General features: G+C 48.2%; 3 protein-coding genes across 4 annotated transcripts; 1 reads left to right on the top strand and 2 right to left on the bottom strand.

Moving 5' to 3' along the window:
- Window positions 1-793: 793 nt before the first annotated feature.
- LOC122373799 (glutamate receptor ionotropic, delta-2-like) lies at window positions 794-5,859 on the top strand. Its single transcript, XM_043352169.1, has 3 exons — window positions 794-1,124; window positions 1,530-2,629; window positions 5,839-5,859. The coding sequence occupies exons 1-3, from the start codon at window positions 794-796 to the stop codon at window positions 5,857-5,859; spliced, it is 1,452 nt and encodes a 483-aa protein (XP_043208104.1).
- Window positions 5,860-6,809: 950 nt separating this feature from the next.
- LOC122373793 (prisilkin-39-like) lies at window positions 6,810-15,934 on the bottom strand. Of its 2 annotated transcripts, XM_043352163.1 has the most exons (3): window positions 15,830-15,934; window positions 15,431-15,629; window positions 6,810-7,067 (listed from the first exon to the last, which is right to left on the bottom strand). In XM_043352163.1, the coding sequence occupies exons 1-3, from the start codon at window positions 15,845-15,847 to the stop codon at window positions 6,910-6,912; spliced, it is 375 nt and encodes a 124-aa protein (XP_043208098.1). In that variant the 5' UTR covers window positions 15,848-15,934; the 3' UTR covers window positions 6,810-6,909. The 2 variants fall into 2 exon arrangements, with proteins under 2 accessions (XP_043208098.1, XP_043208099.1); XM_043352164.1 differs by lacking the exons at window positions 15,431-15,629; window positions 15,830-15,934 and adding an exon at window positions 7,888-7,958 and having other exon boundaries at window positions 6,810-7,266.
- A 4,768-nt stretch (window positions 15,935-20,702) lies between these two features.
- Window positions 20,703-21,413, bottom strand: LOC122373797 (prisilkin-39-like). The gene is made up of 2 exons (XM_043352168.1): window positions 21,312-21,413; window positions 20,703-21,134 (listed from the first exon to the last, which is right to left on the bottom strand). Exons 1-2 carry the CDS (start codon window positions 21,327-21,329, stop codon window positions 20,778-20,780), a joined length of 375 nt encoding a protein of 124 aa, XP_043208103.1. The 5' UTR covers window positions 21,330-21,413; the 3' UTR covers window positions 20,703-20,777.
- Window positions 21,414-26,802: the final 5,389 nt, after the last annotated feature.

Below are 26,802 nucleotides of genomic sequence, written 5' to 3'. Positions count from 1 at the left end.
CGGGTATTCGAAGTAGGTGTCAACCGCCTCTGACAGATTCGTAGCATGTTATGAAGACAGCAAAACTACTTCGTAAATGCTCAAATGGCTGCTAAATTCGAATTCAGCTCCAAAAACTAGCCTAGAAACATGTACAGCTCGAAAAAGGGAACCGAGGTCACCAAAGGTCAATGACCTGACCTGACCTTCAGGTTACCTTGACAACCACCCAAATGCATGGGAGCAACATCAAATCTCACGTTTGAGCGTTTGAAACCACGAGAAGCTTGCAAACGCGCGGCTAATGCGAGCCGGCATACGCCGAATCGCGATTCCGGCCATACATGGCCTCGAGAAATAGGTCACAGGTCAAAGGTCACTTAGGTCAGGGTCATGAATTTTTCAGCGTAGGTGTAAAATCGATCAACTCGAGGGCACTGAAAGTTTCGTCGCGATCCGCCGCTTTTTGCGCGAGTTATTCGCGAAAAACCATGGGGGGTCCATCCGACCACCCTACACATGCGAGGGTTAATTCCAGTACGGCTCTAAAACAGGTGGTGAAGGTAACGAACAATTTCCAATTCAACGATAGAATTAGATATTAATGGTACTTACCGGACATAACAATATATAGGTAAGTGTGAAATGCGGCAGGGATTTACAAACGCACATATTTTACAAAACCAGCACTATTACCCTCATTTTTTATTTGCGGTGTTCAGTGTGTCATTTGAGAACTGAAATGAAAATGCATCACGAGAGAAGATCACACGAAACTGGAGCTGGACAGCACTGCTCAGAGCAGAATCCGTTGATGGCTGTGCTCAGTGTATTACTTTTGGCGTTTTGTGTTCGAGTGACCGCGGCGTCTTCACCAAGCCCATCAGTCGAGCTGCAGCGGGCCAGCTCCCTCTCCGAGCTCATCTCCCATCTGTCCGCCGCCGGGGAGCTCCCGGCCACTCCGCTGCACGTGCTGCCCTGCGGCAACATCTCGGAGCGGGCGCTGACGGGCCTGCTGCGCCGGCTGCCGTGTCCGCGCGGCTGCACCGTGGCCGAGCTGTGCCGGCCGTGCCACCAGCAGCTCGGCGCCGGTCTGTACCGGCCGTCCGGCGGCACCCTGCTGTTCTGGGCCGGCTCCGCAGACTGTCTACGACCGCCCGGGGAGAGCGTTCCTCGACATTGGGCCAGCGCAGCAGTGCTTCTTCTTCCACCGGACGGGGTGGCCTGCAGTGAAGCGCTAGCGCTGACCCTTTTCAACAAGACTCCGTTTCCTTTGTGCGTTGAGTTTCAAACTAATGCTTGGAGAGTATGGCGCCGCATCACTTTCACCACAATGGATGTGGATATAAGAAAAGTTGCGCTGTTTTCCTTTGGAAACTTGACGCTCATCAACCCGGGAATGGCACAAACCAAAAATCTTGGCGGTGTTACTCTAAGCGTGGAGTTTTTGAACTACTACCCTTATGTGTATTGTCTGAACTTCACTGACAATGGAACCTGTCCAGCGCCGCTGCCTCGTCCAGAGACGAACATATTATCCTCTCTGGCAGACCACTTCAACTTCTCGACGGAGCTGCGTCAACACCCAAGACGTGTCTGGGGTAGTTACAAAAACGGCACGTGGCACGGTCTCCTGGCGAGCGTGGTGCGCGCCGAGGCCGACCTGGCCCTCGGAGGTATGTCGGTGACGGCCGAGCGTGCCGACGCGGTCCACTTCCTTCAGGAGTTCACCATCGTGCGCTCCATGTTCGTGTCTCGCCGGCCGCCGCCGCTGCCCGCCTACCTGACCGTGGTGGCGCCCTTCACGCCCTCTCTCTGGGCCACGGTGATCGGAACGTTACTGGCAGTCTCTGTGGCGCTGATGGTGCTGAGAAGATCCCGCCTCGACGCCGCGCTGCTGGACACTTTCCGGGTTCTGCTGGGGCAAAGCCTGTCCAACACCTACCTGGCTCTCGCCGATCGTCTGCTGATCGGCGTGTGGATGCTGATCGGCTTCATCATCGCCTGCAGCTACACCAGCAGCCTGACTTCGTTCCTGGTGAACGGCGCGCCCGGACGGCCCGTGGAGACCATGGAGGAGCTGGCCGACAGCGACTACCAGCTGGCTGTGAACCCCAACAACAAGGTCTTCCTCGAGTGGCTGCACGCCAGAGAGAGCGCAGTGTTCTCCCGCGTGCGCTCCAAGCTGGTGATGGAGACCCGCCTGGCCACCTCTCTGAGCTCCCCGGCCACCTTCAGTCGCGCGCACGTGTTCGAAGACGCCTTCTTCGAGTACGTCCTCAGCTGGATGGCGCTGAAGACGAACGGCTCGCTGTGGAGGGAGGACCTGGTGCCGAGCCGGGACCGCTTCATGCCCACCTCGCTGGCCATCCCTGTGCAGCGGAACGCGCCCTATCGACACGCCCTGAGCCACGCCATCCTGCGACTCTCGGCCGCCGGACTCGTCCAGAAGTGGCTCCAGGACGCCCTCCACGGAATACACCTGCGGGCAGTGAGAGCCAACGTCGAGGCGTGTCTCACCAGCGTGGCACACTGTCGCGACAAGGACCACGTGAAGAAAATAAGCCTGCAGCATGTTCGGGGGCCCTTCCTTCTGCTGTTGTTTGGGTACGGCCTGGCATTGGTGGTGTTCATCTTTGAAGCGCAGCTGGTACGGCGCTTTGCGGTGATTCTGTGGCAAAAGTTGCGTTTGCATGTTGTTTATAACAAGGTAGCTACAAACAAGCGAGCCAGATTTAGCGCTGATTTAGACGGCAGAGCCCTACGAGACAGATTTAGACAACATAGCCCTGATGTTGGATTGAGTGGTGAGGAGGCTAGCGTTTCAATCGGTAACAATCTCTAATTTTATGGCATTGTTAACCCGCGCCCCGCTGGGGGGGGGGGGGCAGAATCTGCCCCCTCCCGTTTTTCGCCAATAACTTCAAAACGCGTTACGCCAGCGACGTCAAACTTTCAGTACCTTATCATACATCAATTTGACATGTTCACTGAAAATTTGAGCGAAATCCGTCGGAAATTTTTTGAGAAACTGACGTTTTTGTGACGTCATGTTCGCCATTTTCGCCTCAAAAATGGCAAAATTTCAAACGCCGCTAACATCTTCATTTTTAAAGGAATCAAGACGTAACAAAAAAAAGGTTATACGCGATTTTACTTTGTCTATCAAATGGCTATCTCGGTTTTTTGAAAATTTTGGATTTTGGCCCAAATTTTTTCAAAAAACTGACTTTTTTTGGGAAAAAATGATAAAATCCAAAATTTTGAGTGTATCGAAAAAACCGGAATATATGTCAGAGAAGTAGTCTATGTGCACCTACATACCAATTTTTAGAAGAATCGGTTAAAAATGTGGTAGTTATTCAAAATTTTATGACGTCACGACACACAAAAATTTTGAAAAATGAATTTTTAGAAGTTCTAGACCTCGTACGAAAACAAAAACAGCACCATTCGATTCGCCGTGAAAAACTGCATCGGATAGACACCTTTTTAGGCCTTAACAACCAACTTCAAAATTTGACCTCACTTGACCTGACCTTGACCTGACCTCGACCTGAAATTCATCCAGAGGTGGTCCATATCACTTATTGAGTGTGCCTATTGAATTCTATGAGTAAAATGACCCATAGGTAAAACATGTGTCGTACATGCCCTTTTCTATATTTTCTTTTCTATATTTTCTATATTTCAGGTGACCTGACCTGACCTGACCTGACCTTGACCTTGACCTTTGAATGACATTGCATGCAACGAATATTGTCTTGGTAGTCTAAGAACACTTTTTGGACAATCAGTCACAGTCCATTCTTCGGCAACTACGGTGCAAGGCCGATACTGTAGAAACTTGCATTTTGTACCCTTGACCTGACCTTGACCTGACCTCTGACCTACTTAAGCAAAAAAAAATTGGCTCTTTAGATCCGCCTTGTTGAGAGCTTTCGATTGCCGTTTTCCCCGTCTTTCTACGACCATTGGTTCGGAAGTTAGACAGGGGGGGGCAGAATCTGCCCCCCCCCCCCCCCAGCAGGGCGCGTATGGCTGAATTACCCAGCGGGGCGCGGGTTAACTCGACTTGAAGCGCAAAATGTATTAGGAACCGTTGTCGGAAGAAAAAAAACGCATGTCTTAGCTTGGGATGCTTTTGGTGAGCAAGGTGTATTGTGGGAAGTTACAAAGATAAATGGAGATGATGATAGCTATAGTTGCTTTGGAAGATTGTTGTGGAAATTTATTCACGGTTATAATTTTTAATTGCTGTTTGGTATGAATGTTTGCTTTTGTACAATGAAATGGCTGGTTTGAAGATTGTACCTATATTTGTTGTTCCATCGTCGAAGCGAGGGCGAGAGTAAGCAATGCACTTGTGAATTACGAAATGGTACCTCTCACGAACTTGTGTGGGCCACTCTTTGTACTGTAGTCTGTTCCATGTCAAGCTTGCGGCCGGAGTTCCTTAAATCCTTAGGCAGTTCGCTCCTCCGTTAAAAACAAGCGTATCTGAATGTAAGAGCTATATGTACAGAAATCAAGCACTGCTTTCAGCAGAGCATTTCGGCTGCAAGCTGGACATGGAAACAGACTAGGTATAGGTAACTGGTCGCTAACCGTGTGCCAATTTTTAGCACCATCGACCTATCTATTTTGGAGATATAGAAAAAGCATTTTACCGTGCGCACCTTAGCTGTGACACAGAGGAATGCGTTACCCGGTGGGTGCCTCCCAACATGCTAAGAAGGACAGCGGAATCGATAGATTCTCGGTGACTCCGACTCTGGCTTCCAAAATTCGTCTCCAAATCCGACTCTCAACTCCGCAGCTCTGGTGCCAAGTTCCAGCGCAATCGGCCAAGTATGTGCAGTCATTGTTGAATAAAATGGGAACGTTTTGCACGTAGCACCTGCAGCGGTGGTAGCCCCACATGCATTGCGAGTACAATAACTTTGACACCCTTGACTTCACTCGAAGCACATGTCACGACGATCACCTAGATTCATCATTCAAGAAATTAATAGTTGTCAATTGCGGGGTATATAATGGATGGTCTACCCACTTCCCGGCACAATGGAAACTGAAAAGGCTATTGGCTCACACTCGAAGGACTAATCAGAAGCTGTTCAATGAACACATTCAATTGACAGCAAATACCAATTGCAGATTACCATAAATTTTCATAAATCAAATATAAATCAGGGTGTAGAGGGTGCGCATAAATTTACGCCAGACGTCGGTTACCCACATCATCGAAGTGCTCACGGGATAGTGGAACGTGATTGTGTTGTCCTGGTGATCAAATAAGTGGTTACAGAGCGAGCGAAGTCTTTCGTAGATTAATGGGAAATGGAAATTTCCGAGTATGAGCGGCCGGCCGGCTATAAGTTGGCATGTAGGTAGCCACACAGCCTAGGCAATACATTTCCATGTGCCACAGTCGGGCTGCTGCTGCACGAGCGCACGTGCAGGGGTCTATTCTATAGATTTCGAGGACGGCTGAACCGATTGCACTGAACTTTGGTACATGGTTAGTCACCGGTTGGTAGGGTGCCGTGCAGAAGTCAGTTGGGACCCATTTTGCACGTTCGCACGTGCAGGGTGCCGCTTCAATAAAAAACGGCTAGGCTGATTGCATTCATCAATTGGCACATTGGTATCATCATTTATTCATCATTCATCATTCATCATTTGGCACGTCGGTATTTCATCATTTATAAAAAAACGGCTAGGCTGGTTGCGCTTAAAATTTGGCACATCACCAGGGACCGGTTAGCATGGTGCAGTGCACAAGTTAGTTGGTGGTACCCCCTCGCAATATCGCACGCGCAAGGCCCACCCTCTCGTTCGCCCTGTTGCTCGCCCCAGAAGGCGTTTTACTGGCTATAGCGCTGAGCGGACATGGCCTATGTTCCCGATGGCTTGTTCCCGTATAGCGTGCTTATCTATGGTTATGGTCCATAAGAGCCCGCAATAGATAAGTCTAGAGCAACTAAGCCAGCCTGAGCTGTGACATTGCGACGTCCTTTCGCACTCAACCACGCCCCATCCATGCATAGCTCAGCCGACAAAGCACGCAACATTGCAAAATTGCACGCGAAGACTGCTGTTTGTTATAGTGGATCGATAAGCTGCAATCCTTCTTGTCCTTTTACCAATCTTCCCCTTTCTAGAGCGATGCTATGAAGTTAGTATGTTCCTTATTAACATGCCTACATTATATTTTATTTAATATAGGTACTTGCAGTGCTAAACAAATTCATGGACACTTACAAAGCGCACATTTCTTCGACCTTTTGCTGTCTTTCCGCCGTCACTTTGATGTCGAATGTCGATATTGTTTCAAACATGTTATAACGGTTATTTGGGCTATGGTGTACGGAGAGTCAGCATTTGTTTCGCAATCAAAGCTGTTGGCAAATGTAGCTCGAATGAATAAAATCTGCTAAGTGAAGTTGTACTGTTGTTAGGGGCTATTTTCTAATGGCCGCAAAGGCCCGGTAAGACTTGAATTTATTTAACGTTTCAAAGGAGCTGTACCTAAATCCTAGTCACGTTTTGCTTTCACGTTACTAGACATATTTCATTTCTTATTATAAGAAAGTTAAGCTCAAAATTAAAACATAAAATAGATGCACTAGCAACAGCAAACCATCTTATCTGTAGGCAAATTTGATTTCAACAAGATCACCAGCATGTCAGGAGCTTTGTATGCATCGACCTTATCTGATTGTAGGCGATGCCTGATTGAGGCTTCAGCGACTGAAGCACGATTCAAGGAAGAGTATCTCTTAGTCGCGTAGCAGTTATTGTAATGAACCATGCGAGATTCGGCCAACCTCTCTAAAAAGAACATTTATTGCATCAAATGATCATCAGTGTATTTTTACTTGTTCAAAGTCAGACAGGTCAAAAGCACGGAAGAAAAGACATAGGTACTTAGTGGTAGTAGGCGGAGCGGTATCCGTATCCGTAGGAACGGGGAGCGTATCCGTACGAGCGGGAGGCGTATCCGTAGCTACGGGGAGCGTATCCGTATCCGGTGTGTCCGTATCCGTAGCTGCGAGGAGCGTATCCGTATCCGTAGGAGTTGTAGCCCAGAGAGCGGCGGTGGCGGCCGTGGTAGCCGTAGCTACGAGGGGCGTAGCTGCCGTAGCCACGATAGCTACCGTAGCCGTATCCGGCACGACGGTATCCGCCGTAGTGGGCAGGGGTGGAGCGGTATCCGGAGTATCCGTATCCGTATCCGTGTCCGCTAGCAGAGACAACAGCCACCAGGGCAGCCAGACACAGCAGCTGCGGGAGAGGGGACCATCCATTCATGTAAACAGCACGCGTCAATGCTTCAGGCATATGTGCATCTGTTGAAAACTTTTTAGAATCATGAAAAAACATTTATTTGTTTGAATATTGGTTTTACATTCAACCTCCCTCTCTTCTCATCAGATTCAGTCGAACTGCAAGCAACATAAAACCATTTACTCGCTATGGAGTCAGAGTGATGGCTGAAAAATGAAGAGTTCGACAAAGCCAGAAAGTCCAAGTCCCTCAAGCTGCACACAGAAAAATATTGACACCGTTAGCGGTGTAATTGCTCAGTACATATCTGAGCACTTGAGGAAAGTTAATTTAGTCCCTTCCCCGCTTAAATTACTCGCGCTTCTAAATGAACACCAGGAAGAAGGTAATAGAACACTGTTAGGAGGGTTGGGTGTTTTACTACGTGTAGCAAAACACCCAACCCTCCTAACAGTGTTCTATTACCTTCTTCCTGGTGTTCATTTAGAAGCGCGAGTAATTTAAGCGGGGAAGGGACTAAATTAACTTTCCTCAAGTGCTCAGATATGTACTGTGCAATTACACCGCTAACGGTGTTAATATTTTTCTGTGTGTGGATGCAGCGTCGGCGTCACTTACCGCAAGCTTGGCGTTCATCTCTGCAGTTTGGAGTTCTCCGGACGCTGGGAAGGTTGACCAGTGAGTGTGTGGTTCTCACACTGTCTCGGTGCTTTTATAGGGCTCCCGTTCCGTGGAGTTGCCCTTGAAGTTGGCGGCGTGGCGGTCGGTTCTGCGCTACTGACGCCCTGGGTGTGGTTTGCGGATCGCCCCGGGGCGTACCGCCATGACTCGGCCGCTGCACCGCCGAGCAATTGACGGCTGGGACCCTGTCCTTCAGCGAGTCGGTACTTGGACGTCCAGGGGACTCATGGTGAGGTGTGGGAGCGGAGGGCATGGTGCATGTCGCTGCGGGACGTCTGACAATGGCGGCTGGCACGTAATTGTGCAGCGGTTCTTCCCCGAATGAATACCGCGAGCGATGGTCACTTGTCTTCACCAACGGGTGCTCTCTTGCATTACAGGAATCTACTTACCTCAGAAAAAGTTATATGTCTCCATATCGCTACCGACTGAACGTTCGCTTGAAACTTGGAGCGATTGATAAAGCATAAAATGTTTTTCTCGGAATTCGGTATTAATGACCTAATGTCAGGTCAATTTTTAGGCCTTTCCATTAAAAGTCAATGGGAGAGAAAATCTAACTGCGCTTCTTTTTGGGTGAAAATCATGCTGAAACTCTCAAACATCTGGCAACATAAAAAATTAGTCAATGAATCGAAAAATTGCAAATGTGGCCCCTTTGCATGTCCCTGAGGTCATCTCAGGCCATGAATAGGTGTTCAGCCGATTTTGACAACGACGTTTGATATTTGCATGTTGAGCGATGAAAGCTTGGATGTGGTCAGCTCAACAGTACGGATCGGCTAATATGCGACACGACATTGTCCGTTAAAGTGATGACCTTAGTCTTAACCCGCGCACCGACGGGGGGGGGGGGCGGATATCCGCCCCCTGAGGGTTTTCGCGTATAGCGGGAAAACCGCGGCGCGTAGCGCCGCGAAATTTAGTACGACTATTCCCTAATCAATTTTACACATGGTGTGCAAGTTTGAACCTCCTATCTTTTAAGGTCAGGTCACCAGGTCACTTTGAATGACCCAACCTCAAGTCACTTTTTTGCAACTTTGTCACCGTGCCAGAGCTACAGTAGATGTCGGAGGCCTTTGAAAGTCGCAGGATGTTATTAGGTCATTAGTAGCTACAATTTGTTTATCTCGGAATTTTGATATCGGTGACCTAAGGTCAGGTCAATTTCGCGACCTCCCCATTATAAGTCAATGGGGGAAAAATCAGCTCCCTGTTTTTACCACTAAAACGGGTCGGAATGGCCCCATATACCATACATGACTTCATATACGATCAACCTTCACTACCTTGAGGTCTGTTTTGCTGTTGGGCAGCTGTGAGGTCATGTGACGTCATCAAAGGTCACCAAAGGTTTTTGGCCAATAACTCCGTACAGGAACAAGATACAGCCGCGTGGATGGTCTCATTGTGTTCAGCTCGTCAAGACGCATCGAATGATATACATGATGACCTCGAGGTCACGTGACCTGAGGTCAGCCTTTGACCTTGACCTTTCGAGGTCAACATATATATCATTTGATGCGGATTGACGAGAGGATCACGATGATGCCCTTAGTTTGTTCCTATCTTGACTAATTCGAAAGTTATTCGAGAAAAACTCTCCATATCTAGCGCCGCCATTTTGACTTTTTCGACCCCTGTGACGTCATCTTTGACCTGACCTGAAAATGACCTACGTAAAAATTGTAGATCTTGACCGTGCGTATCCGATGCCGTTTACCGCTTGTCGCTATCTTGCTTCGTTCTCGAGATCTTCGGGGGGGGGGGGCGGTCATCCGCCCCCCGTCGGTGCGAAGTTGGCGCAGACCCCCGTCGGTGCGCGGGTTAATTTAAAAACTTAATACGATTTAAGGTCAAATTGTTTTTCGTTCGTTGCGCCTCGACAGAAGGAACATGATCCAGTAAAATCAATATGGTGCCAGCTTTGAATCAACAGTTACCTATTGCAGACAAACATTTTCTTCGAAACGTTGATTGTGGCAGTTTTTGTTCTCTGAAGACTAAACCGTTGACTTTAACCCACGCATGCCTTGCAGGGGTGGGGTGGGGGTGGGTGCGGGTTGGGTAGTGACTGTGAGGCTCTACAGACCCCTTCCGTTTTTCTGCAATATCTTCCAAACCACTGGCGCATCGACATCAGGAACTTCGGCCGCATCAATATGGCACCTTGCGTTAGCAAAACTTTGGAGCTACTTTAGATCGGTCGGAAATTACGTCAGAGTGATGTCATGTTCAGCCGATTAGGGCATGGCTTCTACAATACGTCCATTAACCCTAGCTCACTGGCTGAGGAGGGGCAGGTGCCGCCCCCCCCCCATAGGTTTTTTTCGCGATAACACGGAACATGGCGGCGATAGAGTTGAAAATTTGCATACCTTACCTCTAATTCAAATACAAATGTTGACAAAAATATCATTTTTAGGTCAGGTCTGGTCACTGACCTATGACGTCATAAGCAGACTTCTGCACGGTCCTAAAATGTCACAACTTCACAACACCCTCAGTGTCAGAGGAGCTTTCACAGGGAGCTGAAACTTACAGGACCTAGTATCATTGGGAGGTCTCTTAAAAACCCGCGCCCCGTAGGGAGGGGGGGGGGGCCGAAACGGCCCCTCCCTTTCCTTTTCCGTCGATATCTCCTAAACGGCTTTAGATATCGCCACCAAACTTTCAGGACCCCTCCGAGCATCAATTTTACACATGGTGACCAAAAATTTCTCCAGAGACTATGATAGGTTGGCCATAAATGACGTCAGAATGACGTCATGTTCTGTCATTTTCGACCGAAAAAAAGACCTTTGCGAGAAGACCTGTCAGGCCTACAGCTTTAAAGATACAGAAAAATGATAAAACGTAAAAGGTGTAGAATTAACAGGGCTACAAAACTGCTATCTCGGATTTTTAAGATTTTTGAGTTTTGACCCTCAAAAATCAAAAAAGCATTTTTTTGCTATATTAGCCAAAAAATCCATAAAGTTTTATGAGTTTCGAGAAAACCGGAATATATGTGATAGTACCTACCGTATTCTATCTACATACCAAATTTCAGATCGATACCTCCTTTTTTGGCCAAGTTATAGCGAAAAAACTGTTCAAAAATGATGACGTCAAATTTTCAAACTCATTTTTTGGCAATTCTAGACCTCGTAGAGCAGAACAAAGACCACCATTAGACTCCCCGTGACGAGCTGCATCGAATCAATACCCATTTTATGCAAAAATATCAACTTTGAAATTTGACCTAATTTGACCTGACCTTGACCTGACCTTCACCAAAATGTGACCCAGGCTGGCCCCAAAGGCTGCTTAACCCACATAATCGCATTTGTCATGTAAAATGGACCATAAAACATGTATCACACGACACGTTCATGTTGTGACCCCCCCAGTGACCTAACCTCGCTGTGACCTGACCTGGTATCAGTGACCTCAGATAGTAAAGTATGTGTTTGACGAACAATGTACCATCGATGGTTTTCAATAAATTACCAATTTACTCGATTTCACAGCACATTTCTTGAAATGCCTGTGAACGGTGAAAATCCGACCTTTGACCTGACCTGTGACGTCATCGGTTTGACCTAGGTCAATGAAATTTGGTCACAAGGTAATTCCCCGGTAGGGTCCGCCGATAGCCCTACGGGGCGCGGGTTAACTTAACCCGCGCCGTGCTTGAAGGGGGAGGCTTCAGGCTTTCCGCGAAAATCTCAAAAACTGCGGCACGCAGTGCCGCCGTTTTCGGTATGCCTCTTCATACATCTTTTCCACACATATGAAAATTTCAGACCCGGGTCGTTAGGTCAGCCGGTCACGTCAAGTGACCTTATATCAGATTTTTTTTTTCTTCAAAGGCTCGCTATAGCTACACCGACAGAACGATCACTTTTCAAACTTTTAGCGATTGAAAAAATAACAATATGTATAAAATATATATCTTCGATTTTTGAAATCTGTCACCTAAGGTCAGGTCAATTTTGCGACCTCCCCGTTTTAACACGCGCAGTGGAAGGGGGGGGGGGCGGATTTCGCCCACCCCTCCTGTTTTTCGCCAATAACTCGCGTCGCAACCACAATATTAATGTGAAATTTCGGCTACCTGCCCAGAATTGAATTGCGGATCTTCTCGTGCAAGAAATAAGAAAATCGGTTCACAACTTTTCTAGTAATAGCGGTCTAAAGTCAAACATCCTGCCGCCGCGGCGGCGCGGCGGCGCGGCGGCCGGCGCTAGCCGTTACGCGCCGCCTGAATTGTAGACTGTGCCGGGGCGGGACGGTTCCGTCATTACATCGCGCTCCTTACCGCTGATTATATTAGATTCGCGTCAAATTCGGTGAGAAGACTGAGAAATGTACAGGCAATCATATGGTCAAAGAATTTTGAAAATCGGCCGGTAACAATTTGAGTTATGAGTGTGTAAACACAAAATTGTGATTGCCGCGTTTCCCGCGTCGGCCGATCCCGCTTCAGCCGGCGACATCTTACACTTAGCAGGCTTCTAACTGCCATATTTATTGTTGGATTATCTAGAAATTCACCATACATACTCACAAATGTTTTTTCTTTCGTATAGTAAAAGAAAAAAGAAAATCGGCCGGTAACTTTTTGAGTTATCGGCGTGTAAACGCAAAAAAAGTCGCTAATATGGCAGATTTGACCAGATTTGACCTCATTTGACCTTGAAGATATTGACCTAGGGTCATGAAATTCACACACAACAGAGTTCCCCATGGCCCCCACCTACCCTCCAAATTTCGTCTTTCTAGCTCCAGTGGGAGCTGAGATCTTAGGGGGGGGGCGACATCCGCCCCCCCTTCCACTGGGCGTAGTACTCGCAACCCTTCCACTGCGCGTGTTAAGTCAAAGGGAGAAAATTGAAATGCGCCTCTTTTGGACCAATGTCGTTCAAACCCCTCTCAAACATCAGTTCATAGGTAAAAATGACACACTGAATCAGTAAAATGCACCGGTGACCCCTCTGTGTGCCCCTAAGGTCATCTCAGGTCATGAACGGTCACCAGCAATTTTTTGGCTCTAACTTTTGATAGAGACGTGCTAGAGCGGTGAAAACACGTCAGCTGTGCTCAGCTCGACGACATGGATCGACTGTTATGATATGACCCTTTCCGGCCAGGTCATGGGGTCAACTTTTCCAAATGACCTTTCAAGGTCAACGTATAGTTCATTCGACGCGTTTCGACGAGAGGAACACGATGCTGGCAAAAGTAATGTCATGGATCTCTTGAGTCAAAGGTTATTACCGAAAAAAAAAACGTGAAAAAAGTTATCTTTAGAGTTTTTGCCCTATGGAGGCCAAACCGTTGACCTGAGGTCAAATCTCATAGCAACTTCCAGAAAGGTGTGTAAAAGGGCTATCGAATGCGCTTTTCCGCGGCGCTCTAGCTCTATTGGTTCCCGAGTTAACCGCTGGCAGTTTCCAAAGTTGTTGAAATGGACTAAATTTGACCTTTGATGACCTCCGGTGACCTGATCTTCGACCTGACCTTAAAATGACCGAAGTGCTTCCTTCATTGTTTTGACTCTTTTTCGATTGCCGCTTACCGCGTGTCGCTACGTGGCCCAGGAGCCGAAGCCGAGCTAGAGGGGGAAGGGGGCGTGAAAACACCCCCCCCCCCTCCCAGCACGACACGGAAAACACAGGCCACCAGCACGGCGCGGGCTAAATTTTTTAGCTGGGATTCTTCCTAAAGGTCACATGAGGTAGGGTCAGGTATGTCACCCCACCATAAAAAGTAAATGGGGGAATTAGGGAAACTGTTATTTTAGCGCTGGAAATGTTCTAAAACTGTCTCAAGCATACACATTACACACATCGCGAGACTCCAGCTCCATTAGAGGTGAAACGATGAGGACAGGGGCTCGTATCCTCCCTTCGGCCGCGGGGTATGTAGAAAACCAATAATTCCGGCGAGGGTTTAACATAACCAGCGATTCATGATTGTTACAATACGGTTGATTATGAAGGTAACTTAACCCGCGCTGCGCTGGGGTCTGCGTATAACACGCCCTACGGGGGGGGGGGGGGCTCTTCATAGCCCCCCTCCTAACTCCGAAACTACTGGGTCGATCGTCAAAATTCAAACGGCGTCTGATAGCCCCGGAAAAACTGTCGAGTGAAACCTAATTTTATTGACCTCGAGGTCACTGATGACGTCACAGGTCAGGTCAAAGTAAAAATTATTAGCATTTTGGCTTGTTCACGTTTTGGGCTCTAGCCGCGCCGTCTTACAAGTCAGATCAGGCTCATTTTTTGTTTACACACTTGTGAACAGATGCTTTAGATACCCTGAGGGTACCAAACTTGTGCTTTGATTTTCAGGTCAGGGTCAGGTCATCACAGGCCACGGAAATATTATATCATGCGTCAGTCACGTGACACATGTTTTATGGTCCATTTAGGCCATAGATTTCGAATTTGATGTCGGTTGTGTCATTCGAGGTCATTTGGAGCTGAATTTAGCTTAGGTCAGGTCACTTTCAGGTAAAAAAAGGTCAAATTTTGAAGCTGAATTTTTCAACCAAAAAGGTGTCTATTGGATGCAGTTTGAGCTCAGAAACACGATGGTGCTATTTTTAATGGTGTACGATTTCAATAACGTACTGAAAAATTGATTCAAAAAAATTATAATTGTGAATTTTTTTGCAATAATGCGTATAACTTGCTAGAGAAAGTCATAAGCATGTGTTCTATCACATATATTGCGTTTGTTTTTCGAAAAGTCAAAAAGTTTTTGAAAAAACATAAAAACATAATTATTGAATTTTATGATATATATTTTGCGAAAATTTCAAAATTTTGAAAATCCGAGATAGCAGTTTGATAGCACAGTATATTCTGGGTCCTATCATGCAAATAAATTGGATCTAGCTTAAAAACTGAGCTCTTGGCAGCGATTGCCATAGCTCAATGTTTTGCGTCAAAATCGGCCGAACATGACGTCACTCTGACGCCATTACCGGCCGACCTATGGTAGCTACGAAGTTCATATTTTGACACAAGGTGTAAAATGGATGCAGCCGAAGGTACTGAAAGTTTGGCGTCGTTACGTCAAGCGGTTTGGAAGTTATTGCAGAAAAACGGGAGGGGGGCTATCCCCCAGTGGGGCGCGGGCTAACGTCAGTGCATAATGCATATGCTATCAATGATCGGTCAAGCCGCTCGTGCCATGCTCTTGCCTTGCTTCATATATTCATAAAAAACACAAAATACAGTTTGAAAATGAAAATCAATTTCGTTTATTGAGCGAAAAGAGGTTCAAAAGTAGCAACAATAAAGGCACTCCATTAGAAAATGCACTTAGTGGTAGTAAGTAGAGCGGTATCCGTATCCGTAGGAGCGGGGAGCGTATCCGTACGAGTGGGAGGCGTATCCGTAGCTACGGGGAGCGTATCCGTATCCGGTGTGTCCGTATCCGTAGCTGCGAGGAGCGTATCCGTATCCGTAGGAGTTGTAACCCAGAGAGCGGCGGTGGCGGCCGTGGTAGCCGTAGCTACGGGGGGCGTAGCTGCCGTAGCTGCCGTAGCCGCCGTAGCCGTATCCGGCACGACGGTATCCACCGTAGTGGGCAGGGGCGGAGCGGTATCCGGAGTATCCGTACCCGTATCCGTGTCCGCTAGCAGAGACAACAGCCACCAGGGCAGCCAGACACAGCAGCTGTGGAGAAGAAAAAACATATTAGGAAAAATCGTACACATGAGGAATTATTTGACTAGAAGCACAGGAGTTAAAACAGTTAGCACATTATTACTGTTTGTCGATCAGTTATCCGTCAGCCGTGTAAGAAAAGTTGACCATTTTTAGTAAAACAATAGTAAAATAAAGTCTTTAGTATCCAAGACAATTCCGAAACTTACCGCAAGCTTGGCGTTCATCTCTGCGGCTTGTAGTTCCTCCGACTGCTGGGAGAGTAGATCAGTGAGTGTGTGATATCCACCCGCCGTCCGACGCTTTTATACGCGGCCCGCCCCGTACGTCCGACCTTGGCTTCCGCCTCACGGACTTGCTGCTCGGTTGGGTGCTGACGTGTTCGGTTCATTCGCAATGCTCGTATATCGCCACACACTTAGGATATTGGATGAGATACACATTTTTGATGTTCACGCGGTATGCAGACAATCAGCTCAAAAAAGACTTCTAAAAAGAGTTTGCTATGACGGAATCATCAAAGTTATTTACTTTATTGAGACTATCACACGATCTTTTATGATCGTGTGATAGTCTCAACTCAATGGTGGCCGTCGAAGAGGAGGCCAATGGTATTCAGCTGCAACTTATCCAAAAACATGGCTATAAAACACACTGTTTGCACCTTTAAATTTAGGAAGTGATTTTTAGAGGACCCGGCCAAACGTGAAGTAGACTTCTTTCAAAACTTGTAGCCAGGACCTTAACACGCGCAGAGAAAGGGTTGCGGGTACTACGCCCAGTGCACACCTATCCGTGCTTCTATCCTCAGGAAACAGAAATCCTTCTCCTCCACGCCGCAACCCCCCTCCGGGCTGGACAGGCAACTTTATCTCATGCGGGCTGCTCCCTTGGAGCGGCACCGCTGCTCCTGAGGGAGCGCACCCCGTAGCCGGGTGCAGTGAGTGCCTTGGGGTTGGGTGGCCTGTCCTCTGGACGGGCTCAACCCCGGCAACTCACTAGGGTGCCTGCCCAGACCAATGTCTCCCCCTAATTCCTATCATCCTTCCGGCTCTGCAATGGTCTTGTCGACCGAAAGGGCCTAACCCAACAAAACAAAACAAACAAAAAAATACGCCCAGTGGAAGGGGGGGGGCGGATGCCGCCCCCCTAAGATCTCAGCTCCCACTGGAGCTAGAAAGACGAAATTTGGAGGGTAGGTGGGGGCACTGGGGAACTCTGTTGTGTGCAAATTTCATGACCCTCGGTCACAGTAGCGGCGGAACACCTTCAATTAAGGGGGGGGGGGGCACTGCCGACTTTTGGACTTTAGTCCCATTCTTTCCATGCAACGCCCATAGGGCTATTGTTAAATGCCAAAATCAAAGGGGGGTCCGGTGCCCCGGTGCCCTCCCTATTCCGCCGCCTATGCTCGGAATATCTTCAAGGTCAAATGAGGTCAAATGTGGTCAAATCTGCCGTTTGAGCGACTTTTTTGTGTTTACACGCCGATAACTCAAAAAGTTACCGGCGATTTCCTTTTTTCTTTCTTTAAACGAAAGAACGTACGTTTGTGAGTATGTATGGTGAATTTCTAGTTAATCCAACAATCAATTTGGCAGTTAGAAGCCTGCTAAGGGTAAGATGTCACCGGCTGAAGCGGGATCGGCCGACGCGGGAAACGCGGCAATCACAATTTTGTGTTTACACACTCATAACTCAAACTTTTACCGACCGATTTTCAAAATTATTTAACCATAAGATTGCCTGTACATTTCTTAGTCTTCTTACAAACATTGACGCGCATCCAATGTAATCAGCGGTAAGCAGCGCGATGTAAAGACGGGACCGTCCCACCCCGGCACAGTCTACAATTCAGGCGGCGCGCAACGGCTGGCGCCGGCCTGTGTTTGGCTTTACACCGCTATTACTAGAAAAGTTGTGAACCGATTTCCTTATTTCCTGCACGAGAAGATCCGCAATTCAATTCTGGACAGGTAGCCCAAATTTCACTTCAATATTTGCTTGCGGCGCGAGTTATTAGCGAAAAACAGGAGGGGTGGGCGACATCCGCCCCCCCCCCTTCCACTGCGCGTGTTAGCCCGCGCACCGACGGGGGGGGGGGGGGGGAGCGGATATCCGCCCCCTGAGATTTTTCGTAGATAGCGGAAAAACTGCGACGCGTAGCTCCGCGAAATTTGTTACGACTATTCTCTCATCAATTTTACACATGGTGTGCAAGTTTAAACCTCCTAACTTTGAAGGGCAGGTCACCAGGTCACTTCGAATGACCCAACCTCAAGTCACTTTTTTGCAACTATGTCACCGTGCCAGAGCTACAGTAGATGTTGGAGGCCTTTGAAAGTCGCAGGATGTCATAAGGTGATTAGTAGCTACAATTTGTGTGTCTCGGAATTTTGATATCGATGACCTAAGGTCAGGTCAATTTCTCGATCTCTCCATTATATGCAAGTCAATGGGGGAAAAATCAACTCCCTGTTTTTACCACTAAAACGGGTCGGAATGGCCCCATAAACCATACATGACTTCATATACGATCAACCTTCACTACCTTGAGGTCTGTTTTTGCTGTTGGGCAGCTGTAAGGTTATGTGACGTCATCAAAGGTCACCAAAGTTTTTTTGCCAATAACTCCGTACAGGAACAAGATACAGACGCGCGGATGGTCTCATTGTGTTCAGCTCGTCAAGGTGCATCGAATGATATGCATGATAACCTCGATGTCACGTTACTTGAGATCAACCTTTGACCTTGACCTTTCGAGGTCAACATATATAGCATTTGATGCGGATCGACGAGAGGATCACGATGATGCCCTTAGCTTGTTCCTATCTTGCCTATGTCCGAAAGTTTTTCGAGAAAAACTCTTTCCTTATCTAGCGCCGCCATTTTGACTTTTTACCCCTGTGACGCCATCTTTGACCTGACCTGAGAATGACCTTTGTAAAAATTGTAGACCTTGTCCGTGTGTACCCCATGCCGTTTACCGCTTGTCGCTATCTTGCTTCGTTCTCGAGATCTCAGGGGGGGGGGCGGTCATCCGCCCCCCGTCGGTTTTAAGTTGACGCAGACCCCCGTCAGTGCGCGGTTTACCCGCGACCGCCGGGGGGGGGGGGGGGTCGGATCCGACCCCCTCCGTTTTTCTTGAATAACTCATGAACCGCTTACGCTATCAACTTGAAACTTGGCATACCTTCTCCCCCATCAATTTGACGTCTCCTGTGTAATTTTAAGATTTTTTTTTCCAGTGATGTAACTGCATTGCGTTTTCAGTCAAAAAGTGGCAAATGTTTAAAAAATCGCCAAAAATCAGGGTTTAAAGCAAATTGCAAATTAAGGACATGAAAAAACGCAGCTAAACGAGTTCTTTAAAATGGCTGTCTCGGATTTTCCATAAAATGCGTCTTTCACCCCTATAAATTCAAAAAACTATATTTTTTGGGAAAATAGCTAATAAAATCCAAAATTTTGAGAATTTCCAAAAAAACGGAATATATGTTATAGGTCATGTCGCATATCATTCGATTCGGCAGGTCTTCCTGAGTCCATTGGTGGCTTCCCCGACTCGCTAGCTCAATTTGATCAAGAGTTATTGACGAAAAACTAATATGCCCTTGATGACGTCATAAATGACGTCACGCAAGGTCAACATTGCAAAAGTGACGCATCTTACCTTGTAAGGAGTGCATCAAATCACGATTCTGTGTGCTTGAGATAGTTGAAGATCGTTCCCGGCGCCAGAATAGCAGTTTTCATTTTTCCCATTGACTTATAATGGTGAGGTCACGAAAATGACCTGACCTCATATGACCTCTAGGAAAAATCCGAGATATACAAGTTATGAGACTAATGGATACTAAATCCTGCAAGTTTCATTTCCCTGCGAAAGCTCCTCTGGCAGTGAGGGCGTTGCGAAGTTGCGACATCTGAAGACCGTACAGAGGTTCACTTATGACGTCATAGGTCAGTGACCTGACCTGACCCGAAAATTCGGTTGGTGTCAAAAGATCCGGCTTGAATGAAAAATCAGGTATGCCAAGTGTCAGCTCTCTATCACTAGCGTGTTCGGAGCTATCGCGAAAAAACCTAGGGGGGGGGGGCTGCACCCCCCCCCCCTAGGCCGGCGAGGGTTATAGGTCTTTGCTATTCAATACCCCAATCGACCTGATATAGGCCCGAAGCATACCCTTAACATAGCTGCATCGAGTTCTACGTTCTCACATACAAGGGCCTCTGGGTGTCTCATACTGGCTTGCACGGGCTTCACGCTCCATTTGACAGGGCCCAACTGAGAAGGCATCAGGTCGACCTCTAAGGTGCCCACATTGGCCTCCGATGGCCCCATGTTAGCCTTCATGGGGCTGCATATTTCTCTGGCGAAATCTTAATTGACATATCGGCACTTGTCTCGTCAACTAACAGAGCCAGAACTACTTTTGTGACACCTCCATTATAAGTGAACAGCACTCATTGGCCAGGTGACATGGAGACACTGGTTGTCCTTTCATCAGCTGCTTATGGTGGTGAGCAGTGTTCGCCACGGGCCGTAAAATCCCAGTCCAGCCCAGCCCAGGCCCATGGGTTCACAGCCCGGCCCACCCCGAGCCCAGCCACGGTAAAAGCGTCAAAGCCCAGCCCGGCCCAGCCCATCAAAAATGAATGGTTTAAAAATTAGTGACACCACATTGGTACCCGAAGTAGCAAAGAAACAATCTTTTGCGAGCAGCATGCACAATGCACATCGCATGCATGCTTTATTAACTCGTTTTTTAGTCTTGCACAGTAATAAGCTATATAGTTATAGTTTTTGTCACAGTTGCGAACCCCTGACTCAACTTTACAGTTCTCGGCCCAGCCCATCCACAGCCCATCGATACTTCATATTTGAGGGCCCAGCCCAGCCCGCAGCCCAGCCCAGCCCATGGCCCATTGAGCTGACCCGGTCCATGGCGAACACTGGTGGAGAGCAAACAAATATGAGGATACCTATGCATCTGTGTTTTGTGTGTCAATGCTCCGACGTTCAGGTGACATCCACGATACTGATCGACTTACTTCATGCCTTTCTTGGAACCCACAGAAGACATTGAAAATGATTTATTGAGCGAGAGAGGAATCAAAATGACAAAGACACTCATTCATGATGAAAAGGCACACTTAATGGTAGTAAGCAGAGCGGTATCCGTATCCGTAGGAACGGGGAGCGTATCCGTACGAGCGGGAGGCGTATCCGTAGCTACGGGGAGCGTATCCGTATCCGGTGTGTCCGTATCCGTAGCTGCGGGGAGCGTATCCGTATCCGTAGGAGTTGTAGCCCAGAGAGCGGCGGTGGCGGCCGTGGTAGCCGTAGCTACGGGGGGCGTAGCTGCCGTAGCTGCTGTAGCCGCCGTAGCCGTATCCGGCACGACGGTATCCGCCGTAGTGGGCAGGGGTGGAGCGGTATCCGGAGTATCCGTATCCGTATCCGTGTCCGCTAGCAGAGACAACAGCCACCAGGGCAGCCAGACACAGCAGCTGCGGAGAAGAAAGAAAATAAAACGCATCAATAACACTGGCATACAATTCATTATTTGACTGGATGTTAAAAGTAAAACAAACATTCAGTCATTGTTGGACTTCTTCAGGTAAGTGATAGAAACTGAAGGGCATTATGTTTTAAACGTTAGCGAAAGAAACATGTGCAAAACTTACCGCAAGCTTGGCGTTCATCTCTGCGGCTTGTAGGTCCTCCGACTGCTGGGAGAGTAGATCAGTGAGTGTGTGATATCCACCCGCCGTCCGGCGCTTTTATACGCGGCCTGGCCTGTATGTCCGACCTTGGCTTCCGCCTTAGGGTGCTCGGTTGGACGCTGACGTGTTACGCTTGACCACATGGCTTTGCTATACACGCCTCGTTTCAAAGAATCACTTTTTCGATACAAATATGATGCGAAAGTTCAATATTTTGTGTAACAATAAGAATATGCTTGTCAGCTTTCGTACTTTACGCTAGTTTTATTGAATGAAGAACTCCTGAAATGTTGAAGCTTGCCTTCGGAGTCCATTGATAAACAGTACCTAAGCAATCTAATGTGTCAGGGTAATACATGGTATGACGATAATTTTGAATGTGCAAACTGTATGTGTATGTAACTATGTCATGTGAATGTTTAAGTTAAAAAATGTAGAATTGTAGCAGTGAACTGTAATGGCCCATGAATGTCGTTAACTCACAAACTTTCCAGAAATCACATAACTTTGGTGTTTGTTTACACTACTCCATGAAATAATCAAGCCGGGTTGTGGTGTAAGCGTCGGTGCGTGCGGTTACAAATATACGACGATCTGCCTCGAACATTTCTCTATAAATGGTTGCAGCGTGACACATTCGTTTGTTTGAGGTTGTTTATTCAGCATTTGATAGGGCGTAGGAGTTTTGCTTCATATTATATAAAGTGATAATGATCTAATTCTAGATCAACATTGCTAGCCAAATTATAGTGACCGTCTTCTGCGGAAGCCTCCTACACGCGACGGGGTGATGGCCTCTTACGGGGTTCTAAGGTAAGAGGCCATCAACCTTAGGGGGGTTGCATCCCATTCTCCATGATTTCGAGAATATCATCTATACAATTATGTACTTACATAGTCATACCGTGCGTAAGCGCTATCGTTTTAGCCATAGGCGTAGGAACAAGGGGGGCCAGGTGGGCAAGTGCCCACCTACTTTTCGAGGTGGGGGGGGGGGGGGCAACCATGTGTTTTGGCCCACCCACTTTTTACTCGAGGCCCCTCGTCTCGATTTGAGAGGACGTCGTCACCTTCCAGAATAAACAAACTTGGTAAAAATAAGTTCCACGAATCCCCACGCACGGACTCCAAGGGGCCGTGATGGATCCAAGGAGGCCCTCTGTTCATACTTGTCAGTCGAAGCCCCTGAGACTGATGGCCTGAGAGGCCCTAGTGGATCTGAGGAGGCCCCAATATCCACACTGGTCTGGGGAGGCCCCTGACACTGGCGGTCTGGGAGGCCCCTCTATCCACACTAGTCAGAGGTCTGAGACTGGTGGTCTGGGAGGCGCCTCCATCCACACTAGTCAGAATAGGCCCCTGACACTGGCGGTCTAGCCGAGGCCCCCTACTCTCACTAGTCAGAGGAGGCCCCTGTATCCTCAATAGTCAGAAGAGTCCCCTGAGACTGATGGCCTGGGAAGCCCTTATATTCACACTAGGCAGCGGAGGCCCCTGAGACTGATGGTATGAGAGCCCTTTATATTCACACCAGTCAGAAGAGGCCCCCGAGGCTGATGGCTGTGAGGCCCTTCTGTTCATATAACTGGCCACTGGAGGCCCCTGAAACCGGTGGTCTGGGAGGGCCCTCTATCCACACTAGTCAGAAGAGGCCCCTGAGACCGATGGTCTGAGAGGCTCTTATATTCATACTGGTCACAAGAGGCCCCTGAGACTGATAGTCAGAGAGGTCCACTCCTAATGAATCTGAAGGGGCCCTCTATCCACATTTACACTTTTCTAGGGAGGCCCCCGAGACTGATGGTCTGAGAGGCAGGGGCGGATCCAGAAAATCTCCAAGGGAGGGGCCATTAGAAACCAGGAGGCCCCCCCCATAATCCCACCTGTTGGAGGCCCCATCTTCCCACTTGTTGGGCCCCCCCCCCAAAAAAAAAACTGCGTCTATTGAGCTTATCTAGCTGTTCAGGCAACATCTCAACATCTGTGCAGGCTTGGAGGCCCTCTGTGCAGGTTAGGAGGCCCTGTAAAAGTGGTCATCTCTGTGAGTATAAGAGACCTCCAAGTTATGAAAAGCTTTACCAATCTTCTAACAAAGAAGTCTTCTCAGCTAGTCTTCTAAGAAATAACTAAGTGGGTAGGTTAAAAAAAAAACTCATCGGATTTCGGCCACTTTATTTTCAGGAGGCCCCCTTTTCAGCCTTTTAACTTTTTAACTTTTTATTTTATTTTTGAAAAAAATCGGCCAAGGGGGGGGGGCCATGGCCCCCATGGCCCCCCCCTTGTATCCGCGCCTGCTGAGAGGCCCTTTTATTTTATTGTACTGTCCACAGGAGCCCCCCTGAGATTAATGGTCTGAGAGGCTCTTCTATTAATACTAACGAGGTGGCCCCTAGGATTGATGGTCTAACAGGCCCTTCTATTTATACTAGCCAGAGGAGGCCCATGAGACTGATGGTCTGAGAGGCCCTTCTATTCAAACTAGGCAGACGAGGCCCCTGAGAATGTAGTCCGAAGAGCCATGCGGCGGCAACTGGCCGTGGCCATATTTCGGCTCGGTAGGGCCCCACAGAGCTCATGAGAGCACCTCAAGGGCTCCTAAGTAGATACGCTTATCCCCATAAGGGTGCCACGCCGGCTTCTGAAGGCTCCTTGTAGGCATCTAAGGGCCCTTTCCGGCCTCTAACGGCTCCACACCAGTGTTTATGAGCGCCACACAGCGGCGCCTTTGAGGGTCATACTAGTGTCTCTTAGGGCCCTATATCGGTGGCTCTGGGGGCCCCACACCGGCGCCTCTGTGGGCCACCACACCTGGGCATCTCAAGGCTCTAAAGGTACATCTGAAGGACCCACACCGACACCTCTGAGGGCCCCACACCAGTATCTCGGAGCTCTGAAGGCCCCACACTGCACCGGTGACTCTGAGGACTCACCGGCTCCTGAGAGCACCATGTTGATGTCTAACGGCTCCACAAGGCCACTGAAGGCACCACACAAGCTCTCACTGAGCTCTAATGTCCATGTACCGGCCTCTGAGGGATTTAAACCAGCGCATTCATAGCTCAACACCAGCAATTGTAAGGGCTTCATATACTGAAGTATCTGAGGGTTCCACACCGGTGTCTCTAAGGGCCACATACCGGCATCTCTGGGGGCCCCATACTGGCGTCTCCGAGGGTCCACATCTGGCGGGCACCCATCAGCGACTGAAGGTCCCACACTGTCGACTCCGAGAGCCCCATCTGCGTCTGGGAGCACCATGCCGTCTCTAAGAACCACAGCGGCTCCTCCGTACGAAAGATGGGCGTCTGCGTGCCAAATTTGGAGGTCATACTTGAAAGCAGCCAGCAGGACGAGGCAAAAGTTGGAGGCCCCTGACAATAGGAGGTCCCTGGAAAAGGAGGCCCCTTGACAGGGTGGCCCACCCACTTTTCATGACGTTCCTACGCCCGTGGTTTTAGCGTATCCCATCAAGCATCAATTCTGCACATATTGTAAAAAATAGTCTAACCATCACCGGCACAGGGGGGGGGGGTGATGCAACCCCCCTAAGGTTTTTCGCAAATAACTCGCGTAAAAAGCGACCGATCGCGACGAAACTTTTAGTACCTTCGCAATTTTTGATTTCACACCTATCCTAAAAATTTCATGACCCTGACCCAATTGACCTTTGCCCTGTGACCTCTTTTCCGAGACCATGTTTGGCCGGAATCGCGATTCGGCGTATGTCGGTTCGCATTAGCCGCGCGTTTTGAAAGCTTTTCGTGGTTTCAAACGTTCAAACATGTGATTGGATGTTGCTGCCATGCATTAGGGTGGGTGTCAAGGTCACCTGAAGATCAGGTCAGGTCAGTGACCTTTGGTGACCTCGGTTCACTTTTTCGAGTTTTACATGTTTCTAGACTAGTTTTTGGAGCTGATTTCGAATTTAGCAACCATTTGAACATTTCCGAAGTAGTTTTGGTGCCTTCGTAACATGTTACGAAGCTGTCAGAGGCGGTTGACACGTATTACGAATACCCGTCACGACCCCTACCGGTTGACCTTACCTGACCTGACCCGATCTGGTCTAAATGCTTAAAGACATCATCTCTGATCAAAACTAACACGATATTCGTGATCAGCACCCCGGAAAACCCCATAGCAGCCACACTTTACGACTTTCTAACAGGTTCCGATATTCCCGATTTTTGTGTCATTGACCTGACCTGGAAGGTCACCCGATGACCTAGGACCTTAAAATTGGGTATCATTGGCTTCCTCTCGTGACGGGCAACACGTTGGTTTTTTTACGCGAAGCTCTAGCTCCATCAGGGGCCAAACGCGAGGGGGGGAGGTCGTACCAACGCCGCCCTTATGCCGTCGAAGGACTCAAAATGGCCTGTGCCGGCGAGGGTTAAGTCACTCGAGCCTCTAGGTCAGGTAGCTAGTTAGTTTTCGGTAATAGTTCTAATAAATAATTGATCCTCACCCAAATATACAAACTGAGCTATTATTTACGACGCAAACTAGGATACGTTAACAATAAAAGGCCAGATGTAAGCTTGAAATATTCATTACTGACCATTACCAATGTGGTTTCAGCTTGGTAGAAGTATCTCGTGTATTTGATATACAATTTGTATTTTTGTAGTCACTGATTTTTTATAATATAAACTAATGGGGATTCCCCGGATTTTTTCGTCAAAACAGCTTTGGACCTCCTGGGTTCTCCTTGAACCAACAGAGGACCTCCCGTCGTCTCCTCCAACTGGCGTCTCAGCGCCGCCGATCAGCGCGCCATCGTTAATTGGATCATTAAACAACAAAACCCGGACACCGGCTCCATCTGCGGGCCGATGACGCCATCGGCGCTGACGGATGACTCCAGCGCGATGACGGTGTGGGTGCCATGACCGCGCGGGGGGGGGGGGGGAGGGGGGGGGGGAGCTCGGCAGGCGTGGTTCCGCCTTCAGACAGCGAATCATGTTCTGGAATCCCCACCCTGTACCGGCCGCCGACGGTGACTTTGATATTTGATGGTTGAGAAGCTGCGAGAAGAAACCAGTGTCTTGTCAGATGGACTGGCTGGTGTAGGGTACACTGTACAGTCCTACGCCATCAGAGACTGCGTGAGCTTTTGTTGACAGACGCTAGAGATTTATTAGACCTAAAGTATTTTGGGCAGATGAGAAGATGACTCAAGAACCTTCAGAGCTCTTGTAGAATTTTTAGAAGAACCTTCTAATTTTCTAAAAGTTCTGAAGAATAAATTATGAATACCTATAGAACCAGTTCAGCTGGGGCTTTTCGTAAAGCCTTGTGTTTGAGCTTCAATGCTATTGCTAACATTTTACTTCTGTCTAGCGCAACAAAAAACGACTAAACTTGATTTAACTGATCACGAGCAATTTAATTGTTCCGCCTCATGTCCCAAGCATAGTGATGAAATTTTCAAATCAACATCAGAAAACTA

This window comes from Amphibalanus amphitrite, unplaced genomic scaffold (genome assembly GCF_019059575.1).
Source record: "Amphibalanus amphitrite isolate SeventyFive unplaced genomic scaffold, NRLGWU_Aamphi_draft 001553F_arrow, whole genome shotgun sequence".
NCBI classification, from domain to species: Eukaryota; Metazoa; Arthropoda; class Thecostraca; order Balanomorpha; family Balanidae; genus Amphibalanus; species Amphibalanus amphitrite.
This window is presented reverse-complemented; position numbering and strand designations above follow the sequence as displayed.